The 27,028-nt window shown below is 38.7% G+C and overlaps 1 protein-coding gene across 5 annotated transcripts in view; it reads left to right on the top strand.

Annotated features, from left to right (window-relative positions):
• Window positions 1-27,028, top strand: part of PTPRK (protein tyrosine phosphatase receptor type K) — a 420,549-nt gene that overhangs the window by 384,768 nt on the left and 8,753 nt on the right. For 2 of the 5 annotated variants that reach the window (XM_075087593.1, XM_075087590.1), the window contains exons 15-26: window positions 4,968-5,128; window positions 7,251-7,286; window positions 11,473-11,657; window positions 13,410-13,497; window positions 14,484-14,560; window positions 17,177-17,213; window positions 18,961-19,058; window positions 19,777-19,893; window positions 20,626-20,780; window positions 21,898-22,033; window positions 23,919-24,068; window positions 24,633-24,806. In XM_075087593.1, the coding sequence (XP_074943694.1) occupies window positions 4,968-5,128; window positions 7,251-7,286; window positions 11,473-11,657; window positions 13,410-13,497; window positions 14,484-14,560; window positions 17,177-17,213; window positions 18,961-19,058; window positions 19,777-19,893; window positions 20,626-20,780; window positions 21,898-22,033; window positions 23,919-24,068; window positions 24,633-24,806 (1,414 nt within the window). Of the gene's footprint in view, window positions 1-4,967; window positions 5,129-7,250; window positions 7,287-11,472; window positions 11,658-12,458; window positions 12,515-13,409; window positions 13,498-14,483; window positions 14,561-17,176; window positions 17,214-18,960; window positions 19,059-19,776; window positions 19,894-20,625; window positions 20,781-21,897; window positions 22,034-23,918; window positions 24,069-24,632; window positions 24,807-27,028 lie in introns of those variants that run through there. The other 3 variants (XM_075087592.1, XM_075087591.1, XM_075087594.1) reach the window with 2 other exon arrangements.

Below are 27,028 nucleotides of genomic sequence, written 5' to 3'. Positions count from 1 at the left end.
ACCTGAGTTAATTCAGTCCATCTAGTGAATCAGGGCAATTCATGTAATGAAGCCAGGAACAGCTGTAAAAACCCTGACACATTCACACGTACATAAACACACTTCACTTACTTGTGGTGGGAGTGAAAACCAATCCGTTTGAATCATCTTCTGTAGTGTACGTATTCAGTGATCCATTATGTAGTATCCCTTTTGGTACCTGAATTGACCACAGCTTATTACATGGGAAAAGTCAATTAAAAAAATGGTTTCTGCATTTTCATTGGTTTATTAAGTCGTACGCACAGCCATCGCTATCTCAATCTGATTAAACGCAGCATTGCAGTTTATTGAAAGATGGAGTACTAAGCAGTTTTGTTCATGAGCTTGAGATGTTTTAGGCTTTGCCTGATCATTTTGTGCAAATTAGTTTGAAGTTTTCCCGAATGAAGCTCTTAACGGCTCTTAGAGAGTTTTACTGGAGTAATCAAACTGACTAAGAAAAGGGATACTGCATCTTTAACAAGCAATGCCATTTTTATTTTGTAAGTCGTTGTTGGAATATTTCCAAATGTCCTTCATTTCCTTCCATTTGTTTACCTTCCATATTTCTAATGCTTAGCATGACTACATCAACATTTCCAATTGTAAGATTCTAAAATAGAAAACATATGTTTGCATTCAGGAAATGTGTGGTGTATATGTCAGTACACACATATCTGTTGTAAACGTGTATTCTCTAAAACGTGTGTACTCATATAGCTACATAGAGTACGCATACAAACATATATGTATACACCTGTGTACCGATAAAGATGTTAAAATGAATGACATGAAATTTGTTTTCTGATTAAATGTTATTTATTAATGCAATCTTTAGATTTTGTAACTGAAAAGTAAAAAGCATATTTACTGCACAAGATTTGTACACAGCTGTTCATTTGTCATGACATCTAGGTGGTAATCATTATATTATGCTGAACTGCATGTTGAAAATACACAATCCATTTAATTTTCAAATTTTTTGGCAAGAAATGAAATCTCAGCATGTAATTTTCTCAAGTGATCTTTTGAAAAAACAAATCATTTTTATATGCTAGTGTATTTTTTTTAATTGCATGGCAAAGTAAGGCTAGTTTGTGCATGAGCAAGTTGAAATGCTAACCAAAGAAACATGAATTTTTCAGTTTTTTTTTTTAAACGCACATTTCTCTGCTTTATTGAATGTGACAGAGTCACGCTTTTCATTCACCATTGCTTCTCTTTTTCCACTGTCTGTGATTTGCTTGCCAGGAGGAGCTACTATTCTTACTCCTACTATCTGTAAGTAGAATACGGGTGACTTACTATTTTACATGTTTCAAAGATGCAGTATCCCTTTTTAAAAAAGAAAAACAGTCTCTATAATTTTCCTAAAGCTTTATTGATCATTACCTTTCTTTATTCTCAGGCCTGAAAAGTCACTTGTATCATTGTTCCTGTTATTCTTACCTTGTTTTTTTTTAAAGGGATATTGTATTTCTAAATGTATATTGAGACTTTTGCTTTTTGCTACAGTTTTTCCCATAACTATCATTTTCGTTTATTGTAATCATAATTTAATTTGCATTATGATTCACAGCAGCACATCACACTAAGGAAAAAACCTCTTTTCCCATTTCCTAGCTAGGCAACTGTGCTTGTAAACCACAAATTGTTCTTCTTAGTATATCAGTTCAGGAGTGATCCTCTGCACCGCTTTTCCTATGCAGATTGTAGGCAGATGCCAGACCTTCGAAAACAGGCCTGCGCACTACCAATGGCAGAACAACACGTCTGCCTCTGTGGTACCAACCTTCTTTTTTTTACAGAAATATTTTTTGTGAAGTGGCCTGCATCTGTTGCTTGGAAGGTACTTTGCGTACACATTTCAAAGTGTGGATCTTACTTTATGACATTGGTTTGCATAAAATTTTGCTTCATTGAAGCAAAATTGACTTTTTTTTAAATATGTGTTGACCACATGAGTTTTTGTGAGGGCTGCAGCAGTTTTGCCTGTGATGGAGCAAAGCCATTACGCACATTCTTAATGTTAAATAAGTGCATAAAGCCCTTGACTTCAGAGGGGATCTAAGAATGCACTCAAGCGCTTTGATGAACCGTTGGTGTCTGATAATGATGCTCTTCTGCATTTTTAAGCAGATTACTTGACTTCTTTAAAGAAACTTAAAAATAAAAAGCTAAGCTGGCTTAGCTAACTGCCATTCTCCGGTTTATTGTGACAAATTATAATTTCCTTGTTAAATAACAATTGCTTCAACTCGAGATAATTAACTGCACGGTTTCATCCTATGATGGAGCACTTTTCCCCTCCAGCTCCCACTGAAACACCCACCTGTGCAGGTTCACCCAACTGGATCCTTTAGCAGATAATGAGAAACATTTACACTTTCTGTCAGTCTCGAGTACTTTAACCTAATGATTTGCTTAGCTCTCCTGAAGCATAGATTGCATGTGCCTTTAGCCTAGTCAGGGAAGGAAAAAAAAGAAAGGAAAAAGAAGTCAAACCCCGCGGGAGCCAGGAGCCGTTGAACAATAAAGCTGTCCTCCCATTTCCCAGCAGCTTTGGGTTGCAGTGCTACAACACAATGGGCCTTTTTAGGAGTTGAAGCAGAGCATAAGAATTAGAAAGTAGCTACTGTAATAAGCTAATAACTTGAAAGCCTTAATAGCTGTTGATTTATTTAGCATAGCTAGCAAGTTTTATTACAAAGTGATGCTTCAAAGAAGGGCTTAATATAGTCTAGAGATGAGATATAATAGTCTTTTTGTTCCATTTTTGAGGTGGTGTTTGAAAAAGGCAATCTTCAGTGTATAGTGACTATCTGAAAGGCTTTGAAACTTAAAAAACTAGTCGGAACTAGAAATGCTTACACACTTTTGTGTAAGCTTTGATAGTATCGGGAACCAGTTATAAAGCCCAGGCAGTTTTACTTCTGGAAGTTATAGTGGTCTTCATTTGTTCCACCAGAGTATCATTTAAACCAACTTTTCTTAAGTCAATATGAATATAGAATCATAGAATGATTAGGTGGAAGTGACCTTTAGAGATCATCTAGTCCAAACCCCCTGCAGTGAGCAGGGACATCTTCAACAAGATCAGGTTGCTCAGAGCGCCGTCCTACCTGACCTTGGATGTTTCCAGGGGTGGGGTGGCTACCACCTCTCTGGAATTTATAAATGTGTAAAATAAAGCATTTTAGGGAGGACATCCAACTGTCACTGTTTTTTTAGTTTTCACTGAACAACTGATAAACACAGAACCCTCATGTACACCACAAGGGTTTGATGAAAAAATTATAGGTTTAGAGACCACCTTTGGGATTTCTATTAGTGAGGGGGTTATTGAGAAGCAATTTTGCAACTAACCTATCTGTGAATGGGGAAAAGGAAGGGACTCACACACACACACAAGAATACGGAGATGAGTCTGATAAGTAAAAGAATCTTTGTTATTCTCAGCAGTGCTTTGTCCACCTACACCCGACTTGGCGGCCTCTCACTGTGAACAAAGACTATTACCTTAAGAAACAATCCTCTAACGTTTTCTTAAATATGCAAAAACATTAAATGCTCCCTGCCCTAGAGAGTGGTGTAGGTCCTTTCCAGTGGATGTTCTCAGGACGTAAGTGAATTTATGGGTAATTTATGTTCATATTCTTTTTGTCTACTGTTAACTGTGAGGCACAGAATATTAAAAGTTATCAGAGAGCAGAGGAAGAGCAAGCAGTCGTTTTATTCAGAGAAATATAAGATAAACACTGTCTAAACCGTTACCAGGATATTTGATGATATTTTATGCAGAAAAAGTTTGTAAAGCTAAGCTGTGTTTTAAACATACGTTTTCAAGAACCCAGTATTTTCAGTGATGATTGTGTCTCTCCCATGTGGTGTCAGATTTATCCAAATAAGGAGGTTGGCTATCTGTTATACTGCAGTTACAGCTTCAGATGAAAACAGGGAGATTTCAAACAGTCTAATGTATATCACAGGTTCCTGCAGAACCAAGGTGCACTTCACGCTGCTCTGCCTATTTCCTACTACTTTAGATATATGCTTTAAGAGTAGTAGGCTTTAAGTGATAATTAAAATATATTGTCTGCTTCCATCTGACTTCTGGAGACAGTGAAAATCATCTCCAGTTCTTCATTAAAAGGAAAGAATTGAGAGATACTTCCGAAGCGTGCACTTTAAGGGCATTGGCTGTTAATTTGTGGGGTTTAGTTTTACAGATTAGGTTGCTGTTTAATTCTGATACGTTCAGAGTATAAGACTATTAATGTCAAAATTTAAGATGTTCCCAAACTGCGTGAAAAGGTAGAGTGGTGAGGGGGGTTTTGCTTGTTTCTTAAAGAACCAGAGTTCAGTGTCAGGAGCGAAGTGTGGTATCATGTTGTATCTTGTGTACTGAATGCAAAGAACAACTTTTAATAGAAAAGGTAATATGAATCCATATCGAATAATTATGTTTCTTTTGTTATTTCATAGGGTTTTTGACTAACAAAGTAATTTAGAAGGTTAAATGATTTCTTCCTAACAAGGCAAGCAAGGGAAATGAATTATCCATTTATAAAATCAAAACACAGATTTAAATGAAGATGGTTGATAAAACTGCATGCACAGATGCTTCTTATTTATCATTTCAGTTAAAATGTAATTATATTCTCTAATTTGTTTATATTAGTGTAATTACTCTGCAGGAAAAAAATATCTTGCCAGGGTACAGAAGTTAGCACTTCTATTACAGCATTTGTGTGTGTACAAAAAGTGCACGGTCACGACTCTTTCATGGCAGGGTGCGTGGTTTTATCAATTTCACGCTGCAAAAGTTGTACACAGGAAAATCAGCCGAACTTTCCAGTCACTAAGGATCATAGATAATGATTGCTGTAGACATCAGTGTTCATCCAATATTAAGGTGGTTTGGGTTTTTTTTTTTGGCTGGGCAGCAAACTTGCAAAGAAGCGCAAGGATGCCATGGGGACCACCCGCCAGGAGATGACACACATGGTGAACGCGATGGATAGGAGTTACGCTGACCAGAGCACCCTGCATGCAGAGGATCCCCTTTCAATCACATTTATGGACTCTCATAACTTCAGCCCCAGATGTAAGTACAACAGTGACAGATACTCTGGAGTGTAGGTGAATATAGGAACACGGAACACAATTCTGCTTTTTAAGGAAAATTTTTTTAAGTGCCAGGGTTTTCTAGGAACACTGCTAAACCCAAAGGTTAAATAGGGATGTTCGTATGTTATCCTCACTGGTATGTGACCAGTTATTTAAATATTTACATGTACTGTCAGTATGCGTTGATATTTGTTCTAGGGAAAATATTACGCTTCTCGAATGTCTCATTTAAAATCTGAAATTGAGTTTTCTGTCATGAGGATATTTAATACCAACATGTTAAATATTACTGCATAACACCATGTCTGTAATGAATAATAACGTGAAGTCCAAGTTAATTTATTTCTTTTGGCAGTAAGGACATTATAACAGAAGGAAACATCGACAATTTTCACTGCTGTTTGTGAAGTTTAGGAACACGCTTGTTAATATATCTGCAGAGTTGCACTATATTTGTATTCCCTTTTTGTAGACTTGCCAAACTGTCTGGTTTTGACAAAGTTTGGTGTCTGGGTTTCTGATCGTTAAGTGTCTGGGTTACAGCTACCACTGTCCATGCCTGCCTCCCAGCATCTGCACTATGCCTTGCACAGAAGCAAAATACTGCACAGACTCTGAATATCTCAAAACTAGTGTGTAAATTACTAAAGGGACACAGTTCTGCCGTGGAGCTGGCAGGAGCCTGACCTTCTCAAGGCCACATGGACTTGTGGCTTGGCTTTAAGCAGATCTGAGCAGTGTGAGCCAATTCTGAATTGCCATCTTTTGGGAATGGCGCTCTGTCTCCCTTCTCGTGCCTCCCATGCTGCTTACCATGCTTGAGCAACATACAACCCTTAAGGCTCTTAAGCTTTTTCCTGATTGTTATAAGGGAAATGGATTTTGGAGGAGGGTTTATTGCTCAGTTTATTGAATTTTACCGAAGTGGAGAGTGCTAACATTTTAAGTGTCTCGTAACCAATTATAAATGGGAGTTCAGTATCAGCCTGTGAGTTCTTCTACACAGTTTTGGCTGGAACTGTTTGAAAATTCTCCAAAGTTTGATATCTTACTGGCATTGAAATTGCTGGAGGCAGGTTTGATTTGGACTTATTTATGGTGGATCCGAGGCAAAGTATCCATCAGGAACCTACAGTGAGCCAGGGCTGCCAGGCACTTGGGCAGACTTCCAGGTGCATTGACACGACGCCAAGAGCCCATGAACCCCAGCCACCACAGCTGTCCTGGCTGGTTGGCAAAGAAGTTTGGCATTGCTGTTTTCCAGCGTCCTAGCTATGCGATTTTTTGGGTGTTGGAGGATTCAGTTCTCCTGACCATTGTCTGTGCTGAGGCAAAGAACCTTCAAAGCTTCCAGGTTTTTTTGCTATGTGACAAACTTTTAGGCAGATTGCTTGAGAAGTGGAGTTCAATTCTGTCACAGAGCAGTTGATATTTTAAATTTTTGTTCCAGATTGGAACAAAACCAAATTCTGGATCCGCCATTTCTGTCCAAAACAGCGCATTTGTTTTTGCATGGTTCTAGTTGCGATAGAATGATAAAATTCTATGAATTTTATTCATACATCTGCATCTGTGTAGCTGTGATTTTCCTGTGCTTATTAGGATCAAGAACTCTGGCATTGCATGTTAAAAAATAGCTATTAACTGTGAATATGTATATAATTTTTTAAATTACCTGGAAGACTTTAAAGAAATAACATTTTATTTTGAGGTGAGCTATTCAAGTATTACATGAAAGGATGGGTTTAAAAGGAAAGGAGTTGGTTCTGTGAAAGTGAGCCTTTATTGTGAAGCAAAAGAACAGTAGTCAAGGAGGAGCCTTTTCGAAAACTAAATTGCATGTAATGTCATCTTTATTTCATTTCAGTAAGAATCTCTTTGCCTTTATCATTACATTTCTGAAGTCCAAAATCTATGCCTTTCATTCCTCTTTTATTCAGGATGCTTTCTGGAACTCTCTATTCATTCTTTTCTTCTGTTGTAACAAAATTAATGGGGTTGAGTTATCACTCGGTTATACTCTGAAGTATATTTTTTTATTCTTAAAAATAGACAAATTGAGGGTGATGTGTTTCTTCATGAGCTTTGTTTTATTACAGTGCCCAATGATCCACTTGTGCCGACAGCTGTGCTAGGTGAGGACCCTAGTCCTTCATTATCCATTCCTGCATGAGTTTTGTCTCCTTGCATGGCTGAACATTGGAACAGCTCGTTTCATGTAAAAGATAGCTATGCTGTGGTCAGAAAATAACTCTACACTCGGTTTATCAATTCAGAATTAAACTGCCACTGCTTTTAGAAAAAAAATTACTTTATGTTCTCATTAAGAAGTTATTCATAGTCAGTGCCAACTGAAGAGTAAATGAGGAAATAGGTACATGCAAAATCTAAAACTCTTCTCCCCGGAGCATTCAAACTGAGTTCCAATGAACTGACGTGTGAAACTAGAACTATGTATCTCTTAAGAGATACATAAAAATAAAATTCAGATCCATATTAGTATTATTTGGTACCCAAAGCTTGATTTTCTAAGTAAGTAATAAGAATGAAAAGTAGAAGAGGGAAGAACTTCCAAAATATCCAAGGACAACTTTGTCTATAGGTTCTGTACAAATATTCTTGTATCCTGTATTAATTATATTTTTCAATTGACCTTAACTAGTGAGTTTTTCAACTTTGTATTTACTTTAAAAAGAAGAACAGATGTTGGGAGCAGCCAGGCTGCTTACTTCTATGTCGTATCTAACACCGAATGTACGTTTTAGTGTGTTTTTTTTTTTAAAAAAATACAGAGATAAAAGTATAATTTGTATCCAAGACCTTGGTTTGATAAACACAGTGTGCAGTACTGAGTTTCAGTCAGTTGCTGAGGTTATTTTAGGATAAAATACAAATATCAGGAAGTAGACATGAACATAAACTGAGGTGGAAGATTAGATTTCTAGAGGTAAAGGTTAAAGGGACCTGGGGACAGTTTAATCCCTCCTGTGTTTTGACATAGGACATTATACCTACAGTATAGACTGTTTCTGACAATTGATTGTCTATTGTGTTTTAAAAATCTGTAGTGAAGGGAATTTTACTTTTGTAGTGGCATGTTCCAGTGCCTCGCTCCTCCCAAGTGAAAATGAAGTTCAGCTCCATATAGTATTATTTGGAACCCAAAGCTCAATTTTCTAACTGAGTATTAGTTACTACCTGCTGGTTGTTTCTACTGAGTATTATTACTGCTCATTCCTAGTTTTTCCTAACTAGACTCATCTAGACTACATCCTCCTTGCTGTGAATTGAGCCATTTCCTTATGAGAGACTCAGAAAATATGGAGAACTGACACAATCCTGTCCTTTTAAAATAGTCTTTTACCCATTGAAAGGCTCATGTGTCCTCAATTCTCTCTCTTCTAGTTGAGCTAAACCCCGTTCTTTCTCTCATTGTCTTGTAGCTGATGTCTTCTAAACTTGTTATCATTCTTTTCCTCTGAACACTTCCCAACTCATAGGTCAGATTTTTAAATTGTGGTGCCCCAAATCAGGTACAGTTCTTCAAAGTCTCAATGCTAAGCTGAGTGGAATAGGTACCCCTATGCCCTACATGTAGTGTTCTGCTACCTGAACTGTATTTTGTCCTTTTTATTGCATTCATGTTGCTGACTTGTATGGAGTTACCTGCTAAAATCCCAGTTGTTATTATCCAGTCCATTAATCCATTTCGTAGTTATCTATTTGACTTCCCTTTCCTACACACAGTATGCTGCATTCACTGTTTAATTCACTTCGTTGATTGTCTCCCAAATAATCCAAGTTAACTTTGAAATCTGATCCTGTACTTGTGAAGTGCTTGCTGGTGCCTTACTGCTCAGTGCCCTCTGCTCATACTGTCAGGGTATTTTCTATCCCATTATGCAAGTTGTGGCTAAAAATATTGATAGAGAGTATACCCAGGAGGAACCTTTGCAGATCTTCATGTAAAGTGTCTTCTGAGACTGACAGCAAATCACTATTTGTGAGTAGTCTTTGGTCTTTGTCAAGCTGGTCTATGCTCACCATGTGGGAGATTTATCAAGTCATATTCTGCCTGTTTCCCTCTGATAATGTTGCAAATGCCATTCTCTTGACTACAGTAGTGTCTTAGAAAGTGTATAACTATCAGAGCGGTTAGATGCTACACTTTGGGCTCAAGGAAACCTAACCAGGTGGTTTAAGAAGTTTATGAGGGGTAGTGAAGGAACAAAGGGGCAGACTCAGTAGTTCTAACTACTTCGCAAAATTAGATGAATGGATTTACGGAAAATAAGTCTTTTCCTGAAATTCTTCTAAGATCTTGTATCTTTTAGCTTTATTTCAGGCACTTACAAGCTACATAGATACTATCTGGTAATGCTTGTCAAGCTATTCCTAATAGCTCATTTGGGCTATAAGCATATTTCAAGGGTCAATGTGTTGCCACTACATAGTGGCAGACACCAGCGTGGGCAGCTGTGAACAGTGAGGACACGGGAATTATTGAAGAACGGTTTAATAGTTCCTGCCTGCATTTTCATCTACTGTTAATGGTATTTTGGGCATGATGCTCTCCTGGTATAAGCAAAGCAATGCTAGTTGGCAGAGGTAATATTTTTCTTTGCATGGACTGAAATAGTGGAGAGAAGTAGGCAAGCTTTTGCGCACGCCATGTAGAAGCGGTTGGGTACCCGTAAGCTTGCTCCTTTGGAACGAGATCATTTGGCCTGCTCCATCTCCATGTAGCCCTTGCTTGGCCCAGCATCACAAAACAGTTTTCCTCTGTTTCATTTAGAGATGAGCAAAATTTTATGGGCTCTAAATTATAGAACATGTTATTTTATATGAAACTCTTCTTACTTTGTAGCAGTACTAGGTTTCTTTTTCTTCATGGATAGGTTATGAATGCTACCCTCCATTCTGTGTACATTAGCACTAAGTTAGTATGACAATTTTCCTTTTCTCAAGTCCCTATCATTACATTGATGGCATAATAATGTGGCCCTTATATTTTTAAAACAGCTTTCATTGTTACCTATTTTGAAGCTTTAACAACTTTTAATGTCATTTTCTTTTAGTCATTTTCTAATATAATCCTGAAATAAATCTCTTATGTTCTGTTCACTTATTGTTTTTTGCTGCTTCAATGGGTTAAAGTGCCTATTACTGGTAAGTATACTGCAAGGAATGGGGAGAACTGCAAATCCTGAGGTGGTTTGAACTGTGTATGATTTAACATGGGTAACACTACAATGAAAAGTGACTGCTGCATGTCACTCACATTATTAGGCAGTTTAGTGAGCCATAAATGTACTGAAATTAGCAACTTGTGTGACAGTTCAAAGAATCATGTTTCTTACTAGGAGATCTCATTTCAGAAGGCATTAACAGGGTTTGCATTTTCGTGGAATTGTAGAAAATCCAGCCCTTGGTGAGGTCATTTTTTCCCTAGTGTGTTTCACTTCCTAATCTAGATCCTTTGCAAGGAAAATGGTAAACTGATTTCAAAGAATTGTAGGAGGGGTTGGCTACCCACCTCTCATTTCGGTAGCTACTTTCCAAAAGGTTTCAGTTAGAATTTTTCTTCCTCTCTAAATTCATTTGAACTGCTGATTGCTAATTTAAAAAAAGATATTTCACAGACGGGATTGACTAAATGTGATCACTTCGCACAGCTTTGACTTTTGGTTTTGATAAGAGAATTGGTGTAACATAGGGCATTAGAGGGGATTTCTTTGTTTATACAGCGCAAAACCTGCAGTGAAATCAGCACACTCAACAGTTTCATTTCTCTACTAAAAGACCTGAGTTAGAATGTCCACTCTGAAGTGCTGATTCATCTTCCCAAATGGAGGTAGTGTTGTGAATTGGTAGCGTAATTGCTTCTCTTTTTTTACTGGGGTCTCAATTTACTGTTGCTTGGCTTTAGACAAATGATGTGCTGATGCCACTAGAGAGTTATTCTAATTTATTGTTTAAGGTGTAGCTTTGCTGATACATGTTACCCATTAAAAAAGTTACTGTGGTTGATAGAGGCTGGAGTTTCCAAGTACATTAATGTCATAAAGTTTTGTAGCTTCAAATAAAATGCCCTTCAGACATCTTTATTGCGGGGTGAAAGATTGCAAACTTTTGTATGTGTTTGGAGTCAAAATTCCTTTATGTACTTCAGACTATTTATGTGCTGGAGAGTGTGTGCTTTGCGTTCTCAGAAATTAGACATGTTTTTGAAGGAAGAGGTTGAAAGTAGGTGCTGATATGTATAGCAGCAGGTGTTATTGCCCCACAGGTACCTAATGCATTGATTTCTTGTAAATACAGATGAAAATCACAGCGCGACAGCAGAGTCCAGCCGGCTCCTGGATGTCCCTCGTTACCTCTGTGAAGGCACAGAATCCCCATACCAGACTGGGCAGCTGCACCCTGCTATCAGGGTGGCTGATCTGCTGCAGCATATTAACCTAATGAAGACCTCTGACAGCTATGGATTTAAAGAGGAGTATGAGGTGAGATCTTCAGTGGTGGGTTTTTGCTAGGAAAAGTCCATTTGAAAGGGTCAGCCTTTTGTTTGCATTGCATTGCAGAAGGATGCAGCTAAATGTCATGGGTTTCAGTGAAAGATAAAGATAAGCAGGCGTAAGATTCCTGTATATGTAATGCAAAAGTGAAATAGTGAGTGGAATCCAGTGGTTTGAGCCATTAGAAGTGCCTGGAAAAAACACTATCTGTATCCTCTAGGACATAAGAAGACATGCCCTGCAGAATCTTTTTGGCATGTTGTAAGAAGTTGCCACCCTTTTGTCGCTGCTTCTTAGTTGAAATGCTGTAATTAGTTATGTGAGTTTTCCGAGCCAGTGCAGATCTCCTGGATTAGGTTAAAGTGAAGATTTAACCTGGCTGGTTTTGCGAGAAGCACCAACTGGAAGCACTCTCATGATTTGTTATAGCATTTCAGTAGGGCAGTACTGGGACTAAACTCCAGCTGAGAAGCAGTAAAGACGTGCAGAGGGTAGTAACTTCTTGAAGTTCTAATTAGACCTGCCTGAGCATGTCTACTTACAACTTTAACGTTAAAATGGAAGCAAAAAATTCTCAGCACTGGAGGTAGATGATGAGTACAGATTCATTTTGCCTCTGATCTCTGAATCTGTTGTGATTCTTTGGGATTAGAATATCAGGCAGGACACACAGTAAAGATGGGAATGGTACTGACAAGGTCGCATGCAATACAGCTAGGTTTCAAATGAGTTTTCTCTAAGTAAGTAATCTCTTCTGACTCAGTTTTCAACCTTCTCTCCTTTCTGCAGCTGTCTCTACTGTAACATAAGAACTGGAATAAATAAATATGCGGTTTTTAAAAGAATATTATTCTCTCTTCCTCTCTTTTACTTAAATACGTTTCGTTATGCTCTGCCTAACTTCAGGGCTAAACCCAAGTCTCAACCACTGCTGGGGAGGAGGGTGGTCCCTGATGCCACATCAGGTGTTTTCCTACTTGTTGGTACTTCTATTACCATACATGACATCTTTGCCCTGGCTTGGGCTTCTGAGTGTGCATTAAAGTTTTGTTTCCATGGCTACTGTGTACTTTCTGGAGGTAACTTACCTAGGTCAGGGTAAGAGAATAGCATAGTCCTGCAACAGCTGTAAAATATCTACGGGCAATGAAGAAAAAGCCAAGGAGGGAAAAAAAAAAAGCTGCTTCTATCACTATTGAAAGAGCAGATCCTTAAGAAAAGTTCCAAAATGTCAAATAATTTTTATAGTGGCTAGAGGGAGGGATATGAGGAAAAACAACATGAACAATAAACATATGCAGAGGAGGTTTCCTAATGGCTCTGTAGGAAAAAAAGCCATTTTACTAAGCACTATGAGGAAAGCAATGTAAGGCTGTAGTAAACAGGCTACGTATTATGGTGTCTTGTAAGAAGGGTGATCGGCCTTCCTGTGTTTTCTCAGCTTACTGTTGTTCCTCCATAGCAGGGATGTACGAGGAAGTTTAGCCTTCCAACAATTCCAGGATTTGAAATCCCTCTGGAGTCCCTCAGTGAGCCACCCATTGACCCATAGCAGTCACAGACCTGTAGAGAGCCTATCTTCGTCTGTAGATATATTTCTATACCATGATGCCATCTGGGTGACCAGAGCGGACAAGCAAAGCTGAGCTTACTTAATAGTAGGGCAGTTCTTTTAAACTGTTACTTTTGGAGATAAATTAATGGTCAGAATGTTTTCTTTCGGAACATTTTTATTTATAGAGTTTCTTTGAGGGGCAGTCAGCTTCTTGGGATGTCGCTAAGAAGGATCAAAACAGAACAAAGAACCGCTATGGAAACATTATAGCATGTGAGTATCAGTGTGCTTGGCTTGAGCAGTAGCCATCGTCGTGTGTTACTCGTGCCATGTTCTCTCTTTCTTTACAAGTCTCCGGTGGCATAGCTGCTTGACACCCCAAGCGGAGAAGGAGGACAGTGCCTTTTCCAGCACTTTTTTTTTGTTCGTCACAGTTCAACTTTCTTCCTCTTATAACTCAGGCTGAATTTCGCATTTGCGTCTCTGTTGTGCAAGCAGTGGTAAGCGTATAACAGCGACAAGCTAGCGCTTATTTGGATGTTAATTTTGTGGCAGATTTCTACAGTTATAATTTTTTTCAGGTAAATCTGACAGCTTCAAAACTTTTCTGCTTTATGTGATTTATAGCTGATACACCCGAATAGCAGTTGTGTGAAACTGAGACGTGACTAAAATCGGAGGGTTCTGTCTCTTGTCTTTAGGCATAAAGTTTCAGTAGTTTAGATTCATCCCCTGGGATAATGCAATTTGTAACTGCTTTACAAATGTGATCGAACATGCGGGAATGAAGCTATCGGAGAAGCCCCTGAACGGGTAGAGTTACCTCTTCGTCAGATCCGAAGTGCATTGCTAACCATCGCTAACTTACATTTTTAAAGTCTCAATATGAACCTAAGCGGGCTGGGGTCAGAAGTAAGGAAACAGTAATCAGGATTTTCGGTTTTCTAGATTACCATCAGTGGAGCTGATTTTGAAAGGGACTTTGAGAAAGTAACCTGGTTTCTTTGTGTCTTTTTAACCGCATGTAACGGTGTGATACTTTTCAGCTACACTTAATGAAGTTTAGTGAAAGCATTTGAAGTAATCGGAGACCTCAGACTAAATGGTTCTTTGTAAATCTGTGTAAACACTTACGGCTTAAGGACTGCAAATTCTGAGGCACTTATGCCAGCTGATTTGGGTTTTCTAGATGACTTACCATAATATCTTACTTAAAAATCACATTTCACAAAGGCACCGTAACCACTTGGTTTTTACAGATGACCACTCCAGGGTGATTTTGCAACCTGTTGAAGATGATCCATCTTCAGATTACATTAATGCCAACTACATAGATGTGAGTGGATTGCACAGCTTTCTCCCTCTCAATTTGCCAGCTTCTCTATGTGAAACTATTGCATGTTATGCCTACAAATATATTGAAAGCTTTCTTTTATTAAGAACAAAATGTACACTTTCCTTGTTCTACGTCCTAGTACTCACTGACATTGTTGTGCTTTCTTTCACATCTGACTTTGGTTTGGGCTGTAGATTTGGCTGTACAGGGATGTAAGTACCACTATATGTGAATAACAGCATCCTATTGTAAATATTTAATATAGATATTGTTATTAATTACTTTCCTATTCTATTTTTATCACTTGATAACTATGCATGCCTCATCTGTGTCATCTGTTCCTTTAAAAAATTTCCTTTTGTGTGAATATTTTTTTGTACCTGTTTTGAGAAGATAATTTAGCCTTTTAACATAGCTCTGAATATAGTTGGATATTATTAGATAACTCAGCTGATCCTGTCTGTTAAAGAGAATTTGCTGTTCACTTTTTTTTTTAATGGTGATGAATTTGGCCACTAGCTTTTCTTTTCCCTTTCCCATTTATATGTGAGAAGCTGCATAGTATTCTGTACTGTAGTCGTCTGAAAACATACCTGTGAAGTAGTTGTAATATGTTTGGCAGAAAGGGAGGGATAATGGTCTGGGGAGGGGCACGGCTTTTAACAGCAATTTAGACAAACAATATTTAGCTGACATTTGTCTTAAGGTGCTAATTTAGGTATTACAAAGTATATACACAAACATATATATATATGTAAAACATTATTTTAACACAGTAGAAATTTCCTTGCTTCTGCAGAAAACTTCTAACGTTTGAAAATCCATGGTTTGATTAAGATACAAATTAAATTATAAATTTAAAAAGAAACCAAATACAAACAGGAAATTTGAACACATTCTGCCAGGTGTTTTGATTAACAAAATACAGCTTTTATCCAATTAACACCTTAGGAATAAAAATTTTGCTGTATTCAAAGTAATTCCAAAGTAATTTGAAAGATACTGGAATAGCTAGGACAAGTGTTTTTAAAATACATGGCTTTGGTTACTTTCCTTTATTATTGCACCTTACTAATTTTACCTGTCCACAGTTAGTTGATAAATTATTTAAGACCCTCTCAACTTCCCACTATATAAAGGTTTACCTCCAGGTATATCGCTGTCTTTTTATTTTGGTATTTTTACACAGCAGTCTCTGTGAAGTGTTAGCCTATGATATTTTGCCTGGGGCCTTAAACAAGAAAAGTCTCCCAGATTTGTAATAATTCCAGTTCCACAAGGACATTGTTTCTCTTATTTAGGAGTAAATTGAATCTCATTATAACCAGACAGGAAAGCTACAAGTTAAAACTGACACTTTGAAATTTTAAAGTGACACTTCTACCTTCTTCTGGAAAGCATTACTGACTGTAAAACAGCGTAGCGTAGGTTCCACTTTCGTAATTTGAAGCTGGGGCTTGATATTAAGGACGCCAGGAGAAATTTTTTTTGTCATTTGATGCAATCTTGGTCTCTTGTAAAGCCAAGAGTAAGTTTTGTGAAAAACTCAGAAGTTTTTTCATAAACCCCAGAGAACGTGCCCTCACTGTAGACAGGATAATGAAGCAGTCTGTGGAAAAGGGTATAAACTCCTTGGGTACACTGAAATCCTTTGCTTTAGTAGCATCTTGTGAATAGCAGGAATCCAAGGACTTGTGCTCCCCTGTCATGCAAGACTTTATTCAAGTGGCCTAACAAAACTGTATCCTAGAAAATAATTGGAGTTATTTCTTCAACATTTACACATTGTGGAATGCTGTATTGTCTTGTCCAGCAACACTAAAGTTTCCTTCCTCTTTGTAGCTAATGTTGCTGGCACTGGTCAAAGTATATTCTGAATTATGTCCTCAAGAGCAAAGTTTCTTTGTTTTGTAGTTTTTATGCAGACGATTAATGCTGTACAGTACCACTACCATTGGCATAGACCCAGCTAACTGGAAAGTCTTAATCACGTAGGGTTACCTATCTATATATGTATATGTGTGTGTATATACTTGTGCGTATCAAGTCCAATATAACTGATGCATACTTCGTGCAGTAGCGCAAAATAATTTACAGAAGGTTCCACTGCAGTAGGACCTTGATTCTGTGCACACACCAGTGTCCTTCTCCGTCCCCATTATTTCTGGCTCAGGTGCATTACTCTTTGTGCCTTAAAATAATTGTCTATTTGGAAGACAAAAGGTGTGTATTTTTTCATACTGGATGAGTTGGGATAATTTGGGGGCAAAGGCAGTTTTTACTAAAATTTAAATATGTGCCCCAGTGTATTCAGCTGTGGAGATAATGTCAACAGAGGACTAATTTTTAGGCCCAAGGGACCTGTCTAGAATACTCCTTCCTGTATACTACAATGTCTGTTCAAGTCAGATGTTCTTATTTCCATTTTATCTGTTGTCATTCGAACCTTTTCAGTATTAACTGTTTTTTTAGGTTTTGAGCTTCATGCTGCTTTTAAATATTGGTTTGTTCAGAAAACGTTGTCTAGAGATAAGAATTCTGTAGTACCCTTATGCTTTTATTTTCCCTTCTCTGTTAGTAATATGGTACTCAAACCAACTTATATTGCTGTTTTAGGGATATCAGAGACCAAGTCACTACATTGCAACCCAAGGTAAGAATCTGCCAGCATTAATCGAAACCAAGCAGATGTTCTCTGTAGTGTCCAGCAGTGTGCTGGTAAAATGGAAGTAGATGAAAATAAAGGATATCCAATATCGTGAGTTGTTGTCTTCAGTTATGGTAAATTAACATAGCATGTTCAGGTGGAATGTGACTAAATGCAAAAACTGCACTAATTTATCATGTTAATTAGATATTGAGCAACTCTTTCAGTGATAAATTCAGCTGATAAAGTCAGAAGCTTCTACCATGATTTCCAATTATGAAGATGAATAGAGAAGAGAGTCATGTGGACAGGGAAGAGAACAGTTTCAACCTGCCTTGAGGCATTTTTCTTTCCATATTACAATGTATTATTTTACTGTCTAGAATTTAGTCCGGGATGGAGATGGCACAGATAGTAATGATAAATTAAATGCTATCTCAGAAAATCTGGGTGAGGTAAGGCCAGAGAAGGAAAAAGCGTCTTTGTCGGAAGAAGTGAAGAAAATCTTTATTATATAACACCCTGCTAATAAAAAGGGGAGTTAGGAGAAAAAACTGGATTTCTATGGAAATTATTAATTTTGTATTTCTGATAAAAATTCTCGCAATGAGGAAAAACAAATAGATTAGTCTAAGACTGCACTGAAATATCAGAGGCTATGAATTAAAGTAAAAATAAATAGATTTGGATGTGTAATTATTTGATCTGTGAGTATAATCGGATAGGTGGCTGGAAATATGCTGTTATTTGTGCCCTTGGTTGATTGTGGCTGCACAGAGAAAAGACAAATTAAAGGCTTGTTTTAAAGCAGGATGCTCAAATTACTGTCCACATTTCTTTATTTTTGTGTAAGTGCTGTTTAAACAGGTATCTCTCGCACTTAAGTCTGTATTTGTATTTTATTTCTGTTTTACTGTGTAAAACATTGCACATTATAGTGTGTAAAGGACACAAATATTTATGGCTGCTTTGGTATTCAGCCTTCAATCACACATATGAAGGAATATGGCTGAGTCTTCAGATGTGTACAGTAATACAGTACAGGGTACAGGTGTGTACAGTAAATACAGTAATATTTATACTACTGCTGGACTGTGGCCAGGGAGCTGTTTCTGAGATGACTGTCACAGGGTAAAAAACTCCGTCTCAGCTGGACGTGTCTTCTCTCTGCAGCAGAGCAGGAGGCAAAGCTTAAACAAGTGTTCCTCGTTTGCTTCTCAGAAAGTAGTTAAATTAGTTTAAACACCCTTCAGTGGAAAGTTTATGCCTCAGCGCCTACTTGTGCTCGCGTGCTTTGCCAGGAGCTAAATGGTAAGTGCGCAGGATCTATACCACCAGCCCTCCTGACCGATACTTCACTCCGGTGTGGGCATCTCCTCGGTGAACATCTGAAGAAACTCACGCTCAACACATTATATTTAACCAATGTAAAACAAACCTAGAAATGTAACTGTAGATGTAGTCACACATTGCTGTACCCTTGTAGTTTTCAAGCAACTTCTGGCATTTCACCACATGAGACACCTGCTATTAATTTCTTTCAAGTGGTAATTCAGTTAAACTATGAAGATTCAGCACTGGTTAGAAATAACAATATAGTCTGGAAACCGGCACGATGGTATGATGATGTGGTTTCACAAAGCTTTCATCTCTGAGCAAGTGTCTCCATGTGTATCAGCTCTGAAAAGCACTGGATTTTATTTTTAGCGTTGTTATTTTTTTCCAGAGTATTACCTGGAAATTTTTCTTACAGGTCCAGTTCATGAGACTGTGTATGACTTCTGGAGAATGATATGGCAGGAGCAATCAGCTTGCGTCGTGATGGTCACAAATCTAGTGGAAGTTGGGAGAGTAAGTTTTTATTTTGTTTTTCTTTCAATGCTACAAGCCTAAAGCAAAACCTGCTGATAGGACACACTATCAGCGGAATGTAGAAGAGTCTTGTGAAGGACAACGCTGCATCTTGAGAGGAGTGGAAGGGGGACAGTCCAGACACGGTTGTGGTTACAGCATTGTGTAAAATCAAGGCTAACTTCAGAAGACTGATGCTGAGTTGCTTTCATGAGTAGTGAAAAATTGTCAGAATCCAAAATTGATACTTCAGCAAAATAGATTTGTATATTGACGCTCAAATGAGCGGAGTAGGTGGACTAGTGAGCAAATGTGCTTCTATATCAGTGGCTAGAAATCAGAAAATTATTTACAGTTTAGCAGTAACACATCCCTCAGGGAGTAATATAAAATATCTGGGGTTACTTGCAATAGTTTGATTACTGATACGAAATGCATCCCAGTTTAATGTAAGTGGAAACGCATTCCATAGCTCAGCACTAGAAAAAATATAAATGCTCATTTAGAAATGAATTTGGCATCTAAGTACAGCTGTGTGAAGCAGTGGAAACTCCTTGTAGCTAGTGCTTAACTTGACAAAACAGCCATTAGCCATGACAAGCCACATGAGCGCATGGTCATTTTGGAAATAAATGTGGTGCAATGCAGTGCAGGCAGTGACGTACCCTCAAGCTTTTATTTTCCTTTGGTGTAAAATGCATTCCCACTTTCTATTTAGGTAAAGTGCTACAAGTACTGGCCTGATGACACAGAAGTTTATGGTGACTTCAAAGTGACTTGTGTAGAGATGGAGCCCCTTGCAGAGTACGTCGTCAGGACCTTTACTCTGGGAAGGGTGAGCACTTTCTGTAGGGGCTTGGCAAAATACCATTCCCTAGTAGCAAGGAGTGGAGGAGGCTATGCTTATGCATCTTGCTGTATAATATGAAATCCCTCTCTCCGGTTAATAGGTCCACAGTGTAGGCAGCCTTACCTCACTGTGCGAGTAATGCCTTGCGTCAGGCTATGCAAACACGCTTCTCACTGTGGGATTCCAAATTTCCCCAGAAGTGTTGGCTGCTACCCTCCCCTCTCTGACAGTACCTGTCTGACAGTACACTTCTGAGCTGAGCACAACTACGGGGTTATGAGTCATGCATGTCATTCACCTCCATTCACTCTGCCCTGAATGCCACTGAATCAATCTCACTTAATCAGAGAACAAACTCTGTGAATGCAAGATGTGTGATACAGTTGTGGTCTTCCGGTAAATCATTATACTTGCCTGTAAATGTATCAGGCCATTGTCTTAATTAGCAAAACTTCTGAAAATCGATTTGAATTACATCTAAGTCTATTTAAAAAAAAACTGAGGCACAACTAGTATATTTAATGGCAAAAGTAAAACTTACAGACTTCAAAATGAAAAAAAAAATCAACGTCTTTAAGCTTCCTATGGTGTTTGCATTAAATAATTGGTGAAATTATGAAAACAGCATGTAGATTCTATCAGTGTGTGTTATCATTATTTGAGTCAGAGAATGCTTTGAATTTCATAACCTTTTTTTTTTCCCCCCCCCTTTTACAGAGGGGCTACAATGAAATCCGTGAAGTTAAGCAGTTTCATTTCACCGGCTGGCCAGATCATGGAGTTCCTTACAATGCCACAGGCCTGCTTTCCTTTATACGGAGAGTCAAATTATCTAACCCTCCTAGTGCAGGGCCTATTGTTGTCCATTGCAGGTGTGTACAGAAGTAGAACGATTTTTTCCACAACTACGTATGTGAGCATTTACAGTAGTGTCTTGTGAAGCATCCCTCATTTTGAAGTGTTTTGGTTTTGTCGTTCCCTCTTTGAATTGCCTAATTCACGCAGCAGTAGGATTTGGCTGTCTATAGCAACATTTGGAAATAACAGGATTCTAGAATGCTTTTCCTAAATAGAGTAGCCAGAGGTTTTCTTTTTCCTGCAAGAGCTGCACCAGCTAAATTATGTGATACTTCAGGCTATCGTTTTAGGTAACCTACAACAATTTTGTGACAGCATTCGAGAATAAGTGTAGATACAGCTGTTTCGATAGCTTGGTGTTGCATATAATGTCTGAGCATATTATTCATTTAAATCAAAGTAAAACAAGTAGATGAAGGAAGATGAAATGAGGTTAATGGCAACAAATGCAGAATATTGTTTTTCCTGTGCAAGTTTTACAAAGTTTGTGTTATTAGGACACAGTCATGACAAACAGAATTTTCTTTCAGCACCGTCAAATGTTTAATTACATTCTGTAGAGTTACTCAGCCTTTACAGATTTTAAGAATTCACTGTGCAAAAACTGTCCATAGCTTTATATAAAACCAAAATAAATCAGGAGAGACTCTTCTAGATATTGTTAAATGTGCTGCCTGAACCAGCTTAGAGCCTGGGTGTAAAAACATACACTTGAAATTCTTACTGTAATATATCACTAAAAAATCATCCTTAGTCTTATTAAATAAAAACAAGATCTGTCATATTTTGAAGTGTAAGAGCTTAATCATCCTCCAGATTTCAGTTTAACTAACTTTTCTTTTTTTGCTTTTAAGTATTGATCTGGGTGATAAAAGGAGGAAAACAAATTTTTTTCTTGCTGTTACTTAGTGGAGCAAATGTTACGGAAAATCATTGTTTTGGACACATCAAAAGATTTAAAGGACATTATGAAGAGAAGGAGAGAAGATAGAAATTAGATAGTGGTTGTAATGAAAGAACTGAATGACTTGCTTTAAAAAAAATAGTAAAAATGCCCTCAGTAATGGGTTTACAGAGTTTGTAGGTGTTTTGATGAGGTTATTCCTAACAGTATTTACTGATTCTTTCTAGTGCTGGTGCTGGACGAACAGGTTGTTATATTGTGATCGATATCATGTTAGATATGGCAGAAAGAGAAGGTGTCGTGGATATCTACAACTGTGTCAAAGCCTTACGGTCCCGTCGCATCAACATGGTACAGACAGAGGTACGGCGGTTTGCCTTCAAAGCACCTGGTGCTTTCTGAAACGTGCTAGGACAGAATTTCACTGTCACTCTGAGAAGAGCAGCCAGTGGCCCTGTTACGGGGTTCTCTCCTTTGGGGAGCATTGCTCAATGCAAACAGCGTCCAGAACCAGGAGGGTGCAACAAACCTGCCAGCTCTTTCAGGCTTCGCACAACAAGTGCCTGGCTAACTTTGTAACAAAAGGAACGGAAGAAGGATTTTTTAGGGAATAACCTACAGTAGGCCTGTCTGGCACATCTCTCGCCAGCTCTGGTATCAGCAATTCCAGGAACCCAAAGCTGGAATTCCAGAAGGTTGACACTGTTTTAGGTTATCTCCAATCACTTTACCCGTGATTTGGCTTACTGTGGAACTTTATGTCCATTTCACTCTCCCGTTTCAACTCTGTTTTTATTTGCTTTATTAACCTCATTGCCAAGCTTTTTTTTCCTTTTCTACCCTTTTTGTCTTTTGTCATACCTTCAGCAATTCCACAGTAAAACCATTGCCTTAGTGAAGAAGCTGTAACAGTTCCCATTCTGCCACCTGATTATCACTGAGCTTCCACAGAAACATAGGTTAGTGCTTTGTATTAAGCCAGGCTACATGGAGTGGTTTGCCACCTCTCTCTCCTGTCCTCCATGTGGACCTACCTGAGAAGTTATTTCACCCGTATGAATGCGACCATGTGCAGATCTCTGCAGTTGGCAGCCAGGCATATCAATGTAATCTGGTGCAGTTTTTATTCCATGCTGCAACCTGTGGGAGTTGAACAAATAAATGTTCCCGATCAACTACCCCTGCTACAGGGCCATTAACCTTTGGGAAGTGTGTGGACCATATCAGTGTGACTTCTTCAACCATCCCAGTTTAATCTGCTCTTGCATGTAAATTAACACCTCTACTGCTGTTCCTTTCTCTTCCTTTTGCCTCTTACCTCTCTTCTTCTCTCAGAGGTTCATACTTACGCAGCAAAATAAAGCTGTAATTGCAGCAAGTTCTTGTGATGGTCCTCTAGACAGCAGTGATGGCAATAGCTTCATAGCTATGTGGATAAGCCAGGCCAGGCTGTAGACCCAGAATATGACCATGGTCCTTGGTCGTGAGCTCTTGTTACAGGTCCATGTTAAAGTTTGTGCTGTTAATAACCTCATCGGTATCCATAATACTTAGATGAGACTGGCACAGCTCGCACACTTCACTGTATAGACGTGATTTACATCTGTTTCTCTCGGGGTAAGTAAATATGATAGGCGTTGCGTAAAAATCGACAGGAGGCCTGACTGAAATAGTAATGCAGCTGTCTAGTACTCAGGATATCTCAAGGCAAGTCAGAAAAAAAAAAAGGCAAGAAATGCCTTTTCTGTCGGGACACGCTTGAGTTTATTACTGGCCTAGAGCCGGCTATCAGACAATTGGTGTACTAGGTTGCACATGCATAAGGAGAAAGCAGCATGCCAAATAATTGCTAATCACACTAGTAGTGCCTGAAGCAGTTTACACTTTCGGCTAGTATTATAAGACTGATAGCTATTTTTAAAAAAACAGAACGAGTAAAGCCAACATTTCCCTGGCATATATGCAGAAACCCACAAGCATCACAAGAAAACTGAAAACCTCCCATTAAATAAATTGCTATGCCTGTTCTGTTAAGTTTTACTGAATTTAAATAGGTCTGAAGAAAACATCCTTGTTAACTGCATCCCAATTAGGACAAGATTGTGTTTGTACTAAAGCGTTATTTAATGGATTGATGGACGCTAGCTTGAATGAGTTTTTCAGTGTGCAGGAGATCTGTTTATCCTAGAAGGAAAGACCTGTTGTTTTTAAATGGCTATAATTTTTGTTTCTTTGCCTAATTTGGTAGGAGCAGTACATCTTTATTCATGATGCCATTCTAGAAGCTTGCCTGTGTGGAGAAACTGCCATTCCTGTCTGCGAATTCAAAGCTGCTTATTTTGATATGATTAGAATAGACTCTCAGACAAACTCTTCGCATCTCAAAGATGAGTTTCAGGTATTCACGGTTCCTACTAACTCTGCATGTGACAACAATTTTTTTGCCTCTAGATACATTTATTTTCAGCAAAGGGGTTTTCATATCCCATTTATAGCATTTGGTCTCTTACTTTTAGTCCACAAAATAAAGCACCCATGTTTATGTGCTTTGCAAAGTTGTTTTAATTATGGAATACTCTCCTTTGAACAAAATTGCAGTAAATATCTGTCTGGAATAAAGAGCACTGACTAGGAACCTCAGAGAGTTTTGGCTTCCATTTGCACAGCTAAGGCATAGCTTTTTAGGGCTCTGAAGGATCCTTTTTGTTTTATTCCTTTCGGATAGGATAGTGTCATGAGGAATCTGTTCAGTGATACTCAGAGCACCTTCTACACCTGCAGTTTAACCCTCCCTTGGAAAGCCCCAGCACGTCCGTCAAACAGATATGAGCTCTTATTTGCTAATGTCTTCTTGCTAATGCTTCATGTTTTCCATATTGCATATTTTAAATTAAAACTCGGGGAATCTCAAGTCCATTGTCTGTTAGTTCAACGTGCTAAAGGAGCAACTTCTCTCCCTTAGACCCTGAATTCTGTGACCCCTCGCCTGCAAGCAGAGGACTGCAGCATAGCCTGCTTGCCAAGGAACCACGACAAGAACCGCTTCATGGATATGCTGCCACCTGACAGATGTCTGCCTTTCTTAATTACTATTGATGGGGAGAGCAGCAACTACATCAATGCTGCTCTTATGGACGTAAGAGACTATCTTCTTTGTCTGCGTAGTGTGTTGTGAAAAGCTGTGTAATATGAGAGAGAGCACTTTCTGGCTTAAGAAGGGGTAATTCTTTCTTACTCTAGTACCCAGTGAAATGGTCCTAACAAAGGAAGGTGTGGGGAATGGATAAGAAACTCCACCAGCTTGTGTTGCTTGTTCATAAGGTTTTTACCTTTAGTCTTATGCATCCTTGTGAAACCACTGGAAATCTCCCCTTTTTAACAGCATTATATAAAGCTCTAGTCTCCAGCCCTCCAAATCCCAAATCTCAGCAGGGTCTCAGAAATCTGCTGTTTGTCAGGAAGTGAATATCACCTACCTGAGCATGCGGTTACTATGCTCATTTTTGGCAGAAAGGCTATGTATATTGAGGCAGGAGAGATGGAGGGAGAAGAAGAAAAATGTTTCTTTAGCATGTCTGGGGGTAGGATTGGTTTTGTTGTTCATGTTTTGAGTTGCAGCTCTTTAAAGACTATTGAAGTTTGAGCGACGGAAGTATTGTCGGGGAAAGGTGGATTATTGGAAGAATGGAAGTGAGCCTGCTTTAGGTGTCTGATCGATAAAGCAGTTCATCACGTGTGCTGTCAGATACTTGCCTGTGCCTGCTATTAGCATTACTGAAGTTAGGCCTCTCAAGTCGCCTTTACAGTAAATACTTAAATAAGTGGCCTGATTTCCAGGAGCATGTCCCTTTCCTCAAAAATGAAGTGCTGTCAGAAACTGCGATGTCAAGAAGAGATGCTGGAATAAAATGGCAAATAGCAGCAGAAATCATCAGGACTGAATGGTATTCATCCTGGAGTTCTGCCTAAGCTAGTGCTGGAAACATTTGAACTGCTAGCAAAATGCAGTCCCTAATCTCACAATTAGCTGTTGTGCCAGAGAAATAGAGGAGTAACATGTGTGAGACCAATCTATTAGGGAGTCACTGGGGCTGAATGGATGAAGTAGAGCAGTGAGCAGAATTTTGGTAGCAACCAAAATTGTTTAAGATTACAGTTAAAATTACATTAAGCACCTGGATAAAATTGATGTGCTATAGACCAACCAACACAGCTGCATAGAGGAGTGTGGTTTGGGGAGAAAGGAAGACAACGCAGGCTGAGCAGCTGGGTGGCAGGAGGACTCAGGGTGTGTAACAGTGGGTGGCAGGCAGGAACAGGAACCAAGCAATGTATTAATGGATGAACAACCAGAGTCAAGTAAGGAAAGAGAGAAATGTTGGTAATGAAGGGAAAAGAGCAGCAGAAAAAAAAAGAGTAGTATATTACAATGAAGGCATATAACAAGGCTATAAGTATGGGATTAAAACTTTGGGTAATAAAAGTTTTTTCTAGCCCTCTCTCTTCTGCTTTTTTTAAGACTGATTTATTCAGAGAGGGGGACCCCACTGCTGGGCAAGGAAAGGGGATTTTTGGTAACAAAAGAGAAATGGAAACTTTCCCCTTTCCACAATGTACTTGTCCCTGTGTTCCCACAAGATGATGTCTGCTTCCCAGCGTGACAGCAGATCTCCTGCCTGTTCTTTTTGAAAATCTGATCATCTCAGGCTCAGTACATGCTCTCATCTCGGCAAAGACCAGAAATGATGGGGAAGAGTGCTTGGAAAACATCAGCTAGTGTATGTTTTATTTCTTAAAAACACAAGGGAAGAGTCGTTATTGGTTGTTCCTCTTTGGTCCCTGGGCAGATCTAGGAAGTAGGACACAAGCTGCTACTACCTGAATATGCTTTCTGCATTAGAAAAGAATGGCCAAAATAAATAAAAACCTGTCAGTCTCCTTATTCTGTTGTCAAATAAGTACTGATGCTGAAGACATTAATTTGTTATCTTCACAATTTTCATCAAGCAGAAGGGTGAAAAGAATTGTATTTTTTTCCTTCTGGGCCTCACGCTATGCTCTTTGAGGGCATGTCAATATATTGAACATGAAGAAGGATATATCCCTCACATCAATCTTCAGTCAAACTATCTACCCTGCCAGGTCTTTCTCCTAGATTAATTTACTCTACTTAATTCAGTAAAAAACCAGACAGACTGCTTTTGGTACCAGCATGGCTGCTAAACATGGGCATCTCTGTGTTGCATACAGCAGTCCCAGCACTTCATCTTCAAGCTGGTGATTTACAGTCCCAGCCACCTACAGGACTATTCAGCATCTTACTCTCTGATTAACCTGGCAGTGCTTCCTTGCCGGTTC

This window comes from Phalacrocorax aristotelis, chromosome 3 (genome assembly GCF_949628215.1).
Source record: "Phalacrocorax aristotelis chromosome 3, bGulAri2.1, whole genome shotgun sequence".
Taxonomy (NCBI): domain Eukaryota; kingdom Metazoa; phylum Chordata; class Aves; order Suliformes; family Phalacrocoracidae; genus Phalacrocorax; species Phalacrocorax aristotelis.
The sequence above is the reverse complement of the archived record's forward strand: the minus strand, read 5'-3'. Positions and strand labels throughout refer to the sequence as shown.